The following is a 6,141-nucleotide window of genomic DNA, read 5'->3' on the forward strand; positions in this document are numbered from 1 at the left end:
TCTCAAACTTCTAAACAAAATACACTATCCGATGAAGTGAACTGTAGCTCACGAAAGCTTATGCTCAAATAAATTTGTTAGTCTCTAAGGCGCCACAAGTCCTCCTTTCCTTTTTGCGAATACAGACTAACATGCTGCTACTCTGAAACCTTAAATTACAGTGCTGCTTTCCCTGGTGGCCATAACTGGAAAATCCGTGTTCGTAAGATAGTTTTTTGTATAGTTGTTGAAGTTTGGTTAAGGCTTTTTTTTTTTTTTTTTTTTTAATTTTGAGCTAAAAATGCCTTTTAGACTTCTCTGGTTTTAGTTTTATTTTTTAATGTGCATTTGGACTAAAAAAAACTTGAATATTGTGTTTCAGCTAGATGTAATTTGATGCAGTCAATAATGCTATGCCCTGAAAAATCAGGGTTTGTACTGCTGTGGATTAAGGTTAAATGGGAACAAAGATCCATCAAAATTGTATCACTCTGCTAAAAAGCAAGCAGAGCTGGACAAGCACAGATAAATGTGCTTAGCTTCAGGTTCTGGTCTGCTAAAGCTGGACAGGACTTGGACTGTTCTGGTACAGGCCATGAGCCTAAGTCTTCATGGTTAATCCAGCCCTGGGCTTGTAATAGAAATGCACCATTTAATAGATCCTTAACCTATTGTTGTTTAAGGAGTGCATGAACATTAAATTAATAGTAGGAAGGATGTGCTGTAAACAAGATGGAAGCTATCATAATATCTGTAGTCACTCTGTCTGCCTTATGAAGAGAACGTTGGTTATCAGTGTAGTTCCGGCCACTTATCTCTCTATCATTTCTGTTGTATTTTTATATAATGTCCAAGATCCAAGTGGCAGGCCAGGTGCCTCAGCTGAAATATGTACATGGAGTAGTGACCTATTTCTGTTGCACAGCTTCTCTCCTCATTGGATAATGCCTCTCACTGGTGGAATTTGGAGGTGGATTATTGTTGCTGGAGACTCCAGGACTAAGCTCCAGTGTTCAGCTCAGGCCTCCAGATTTTCTGCCTCTGGAACAATTTGGTAGTTCAGATTCTCCTGATCTATCCTGCAAATACCTGGCTTAAATCTAAGTGATGTTCCCTATGTGAGACATCACGTATGGGCTCTACAGAAGATGAATTATGCCCTGCCTGTGACCAACCCTTGCACTGCTAGGGCACAGAGTTCAGAGTCTCACCAGCATGTGGGTCCCCATCCTACCCCAAGGAGCCATGACTCCAGTGTAGAAAAGCCTGATCATGACCTTCTGAGGTTTTGGAGAGAGAGCCTAATGAGGAAGCTCTCTGGACAGCTCATGGGGTAGGTCCCACAATAAACAGGCACTGAAGGGGAAAATACCCAGAGAAGATCCAGAGTCCCCATACCTAGATGCGAGTTCCCTCCTCTCTGGGGGGGAAAAGGCAGAGCTCCTACACAGCTCCCCTCGTGAATCAGAGGATTTTCATTATAGTCATGGGTAAGTTCTGCAAAACCCAGTGACTTCCAAAAAAGCAAAAGTACAAGTTATGTCGTCTTAAGGCAGTAATTAATATTATGAACAAGTGAGTTTGAAAATCAGGGGTTAAACCCTTTCTCTTTTGTCTTCTCCCCCTGAGGGAGTGTTTGCTGGGGTTTCTCTCCTTCATAGAGGTTCTCTCGTAGCAGTGCTCTGTATCATGATTACTGCCCCTCTCTCATCTCACACGGTGTCTGCGCACCTACAGAGAAGCCCGTTCCTCCTGTGCAGCCATGCTTCAGGCTGTAGCCTAGTGCAAATTATGGTTGTCTGGCTTTTAGCCCAAGGACCCTTGCTCTGTCAGGGAAAGGGGCTCAGACTGTGAAAGGTGGGAAGGGTCTTGCTCTCCACCCCTCCCCGCTCCACAAGCTGGCTCCACACTGAAGTCTTAGGAGCACTTGAGGCAGTTGATGACCCAAATGGAGGCACATGAGTGTTCCACTCCCCACAAAGATGCACCTTCGTGGGATTACCAAAGGGTAAATCCCTTCTCATGTTCACAATTACTGATTTACTGAGTAAAGCCCTGAGTGGCACTAGGTTACTCCTACAGTAATTACTTGGGTGCCAGCCTTCAGGCTCCCAGGAACTTTTAGCAGGCTACTTCCACAATTGAGGTATGTGTACCAGTAGCCCTCCTCAGTTGTGGGGTTCCCATGCCGGGATAAATAGTGTTCTGTCTTTCTGCTGTATACAGCCAGGGGAAGAAATACCACACATGCAGCATAAAACAAAACAAAAATAAACCTCTACAGCACCTTATCAAGAGAAACAGACCCAATCATAAATTAACAGCTGCTGGAAAGGATTCGTAGCCACCAGTCTTTTATAATGAAGGGGAACTTTGGATCCAAATGCAGAATTCCTACCCAGAGATCAAAATAGATATGACTTTGGCTGTAATTTTGCCATATGGTAAAGATTTGCAGGAATCCAAAACTTTCATGGCATCAGTCATTTCCTAAGAGGTCATCAGTAACCAGCTATTTCCAATGGCTAGGGTTGCTGATGCAATGCACCACTTTCATCCACTTTGTGTGGGTTTCTCAAAATGCACCTGCTGAAATTCCTTCTGAGGACATAGAAGCATGCACTTGATGCAATGCAAAGTTAGGTGTCATTCTCAGATCAAATCCAAATGACCCTTTGGGGATGCTTAGTGCAAACATCATGCTGAAAGCAAACCTAGCTTTCACTCTAGACCCTTGCATACTAACTATGGAAGCAAGCATACTAGGAAGACAAATATGCAGAATCTCATTTATATACAATATACAGAACAACATTTCAGTTCATTTTGACATCTCTATTAAGGTGTGTCTTTTTTTAAAAAATGAAAAAGCAAAACCTGCAAATACGGACCCTAGGGGAGTCATCCAGTTGTCCATGCAATCCAATATCCTTTTTATGATGATGGCCAATACCAACTGCATCAGAGGAAGATGCAAGAAACCATTTAGTAGGAAATTGTGGTACTTGCAGAGAAAGTATCCTGCTAACTCCTGTTAGAGGTTGGCTTATGATTGAGGTATGAGTGTTTATATCCCTTCCATAACTAGGGAGTAACCAGAGTGAAAGCTTCTCCTTGGCAATGGAAATAATGTTCTGGATAGAGTAGAATCTGCTGACTTTCAAGACAGTTCACATAAAGGATACAGAAAAGAAGAAAAAAGGAGAGTTGTGGTCCTCTTGCTAGTTCTCCACTGGCCCAGAAGGCACGTTGGACTTGCTAGATAACCAAGGACCTCACCTTGTACATGCAGAAAACACCCAATCCCTTGAAACCGGGACTCCTACAGGAATACCTACAGTTAACAGCCTGGGTGTTGGAAGAGAAGTTTAGTTTTCATCATGGATTCCAGAGTTCTGTCTGGAAACCAAACTGTAACAATCAGAATATTTCATTCACTGGTCTGGACAGATTTACATTTCTGGTGCTCTTTGGGGCAGGGACTGCTTCTTCGTTTGCGCAGTACCCAGCTTAAAGGAGTCTGATCTCTAGATACAAATATTAATCCCAAAATTCTGGTAATCTCAGATACATTAGAGTTTCTCCAGGACTCTACAACCAAACACCTTTAGAAAAGTGGCAGCAGCCACTTTAGAAAAGCCACAGCAGCATTTTATAGATGGGCACATTGGTTCCTCTGTTTGAGTATCTCTGCCAAATTTAATCAGAATGATGGATTAGACAAGCCTGTGGCTGGCATTTTTAGTCACCATTACCTCCAAAAGGCAGATTTTGGAATTAGTTCCCATATCCATACAAGAACCACGCTGCCTTTGTCATAAGGAAAAGGTTATTCTTAGAGCTCCAGAAACCTTTCTGTCCAAGGTAAATTTCTCTTTCCACAGTTCCTGGGAAATAGTTCTCCCATTGTTTTGTTCTAATCCTTGGAAGATTGTGGCATAAATGGGCATTCCTAGAGCTCTAAAGTTATGTCTCAAGCACATGGCATACATACACCAATTGTAGCCTGTTCATTTCATTCTGTCCAAAATGCCAAGGTCTCAAAGTTGCTTGCAGGCAACATGTAAAATTCCTGCATCAGCTGGCATGCTGTGGGGGGGAAGGAACCTCATCTGAGGAAGATTTGCAAAGGAAATTTCCATTTCTCTTTTGGTTGGAGGTTGCTACTTAGTTTATAAAGTTCTTGCTTTATATATGGAAGAATTTCTATTCCTGTCTATTAGTCTACTGTAATAATTAAACTGCTTATTGTTTCCCTTCCTCCTTCTGGGATTCACTACTTGCTACTTTCCATGAATAGCGAAAGAGGAGAGAAACTGTGCAACAGAATGAGAAATTCCTTATCTGATAAAAGAAAAAGGAGTACTTGTGGCACCTTAGAGACTAACAAATTTATTTGAGCATAAGCTTTCGTGAGCTACAGCTCACTTCATCGGATGCATTTGGTGGAAAATGTTTGGTATTTTCCACCAAATGCATCCGATGAAGTGAGCTGTAGCTCACGAAAGCTTAGGCTTAAATAAATTTGTTAGTTTCTAAGGTGCCACAAGTACTCCTTTTTCTTTTTGCGAATACAGACTAACACGGCTGCTATTCTGAATCCTTATCTGATGATTTTCTTTCTGTTAGCGGCTTCTCTCTGAATTCAACCCACACTGGGAGTCTGGAAAATGAGATTGTCTTAATGCTAATAATTGGTTGCTAGAGTGTTTCTACAGCTGTGGAAGAACTGCTCTGGTGGCCTGAGCTAAAGGGCAGAGCTTAGTCCTGGACCCTCGAGCAACAACAATGGACCGCCTCTGAATTCTTCAGGTAGGGCGTGTTGGTCCATGAATAATGGACTCAGAAAGAAATTGCTTATGTAAAGAAAATTATCATATAAGAAATTTCTCATTCTCCATTCATTTCCAATTTGTTTTCATGCTGCAGAGTTTAATCAGTCTGATGGTCCATGAGTGGGAGAAAAGTGAATTTAGGGTGACCAGATAGCAAGTGTAAAAAATCGGGACAGGGCTGGGGGTAATAGGTGCCTATATTAAAAAAAAAAAAAATAAAAATCCCCCAAAATCGGGACTGTCCCTATAAAATCGGGACATCTGGTCACCCTAAGTGGATTGGTTACTCATGTCAGCCAAACTGATGCTACTTAAGGAAAACTGCACTACAGCTGGGAACTCTCTTCATGATGCAATGGCCTCCGTCCCAGCTTCCTTTCACTTGAGGAAAATAAAACCAAAAGATGTTCTCTATAAAGCCTATTTCCAATACTTATAGGCCCATTAACAGCCCATGTCTTTGTTTTACAGGAAATGAGTTACCAGCACAGAGAGCTGCTAGACCTCGACTCGGCCACTGTAAGCACTAGCTGCTTAGCCAGTTTACAGCAACCCATGGGCATCCTACTTCTTGAACAGGCTCTAACTCGTCTTTCTTCTGCAGAAGAACCACTGTCTAAACGAATGCGTGGAAGGGCAGAGCTCTCTCCAGATGTAATCAGATGGATTGAACTTGCTAAGTAAGTGCTTTGGGCAGAAATTAAATCAGCCAAGAGTCCTAGTCATATATAAGTCTTGATTTTCCTAGGAGATATATTTTTAATACTTCTGAGCTAATTATTGACCTTTCAGTCAGAGCTATTTCCATGTCATAAATCTGTTCCAACATATTCTCTGGTACAGATTCAACAGCTTGGTTTCCAGTCCAGTTAAATGCTGTACTCTTGCAGGTGATTTCGGAGTAGTGTGTGCAGCATTGTTTAAGCATTTTTCGACCAGAGTAGAGTTTACACAATCCAGTATAAATTCATAATCTGATAGAAGAATAATATCCATGTGTCAGTGATGCATTCTATGCAGCCAGGCAGTTATGGAGCAGTCAGTTTGCATAGACTATCTAACATGTATCAGCTGTAATACTGAGGTACTTTGTACCTGGATACTTTGCACTTGAATAGAAAGCTGTTCTTTTTCAGATAATATTTTTTTGTCTTTTAACTTTACTAGGCTTTATCGATCTGTTGGAGATTATGATGTTCTTCGTGGTATTTTCAGTGGAAAGATTGGAACTAAGGAAATTACCCAGAATGCACTGTTAGCAGAGGCAAAAAGTGATTATGCTGAAGCAGCTAAACAATATGATGAGGTAAAAAAAATCTGAGAGGAA

General features: G+C 41.6%; 1 protein-coding gene across 6 annotated transcripts in view; it reads left to right on the plus strand.

The window, feature by feature from the left end:
• The window catches only part of PRKDC (protein kinase, DNA-activated, catalytic subunit), a 159,669-nt gene that overhangs the window by 119,430 nt on the left and 34,098 nt on the right, over positions 1-6,141 (plus strand). For all 6 annotated transcript variants that reach the window (XM_038388511.2, XM_038388512.2, XM_043507884.1 and 3 more), the window contains 2 exons: positions 5,286-5,494; positions 5,982-6,120. In XM_038388511.2, coding sequence (XP_038244439.1) covers positions 5,286-5,494; positions 5,982-6,120 — 348 coding nt within the window. The remainder of the gene's footprint in view (positions 1-5,285; positions 5,495-5,981; positions 6,121-6,141) is intronic.

Source organism: Dermochelys coriacea, chromosome 2 (genome assembly GCF_009764565.3).
Source record: "Dermochelys coriacea isolate rDerCor1 chromosome 2, rDerCor1.pri.v4, whole genome shotgun sequence".
NCBI lineage: Eukaryota > Metazoa > Chordata > Testudines > Dermochelyidae > Dermochelys > Dermochelys coriacea.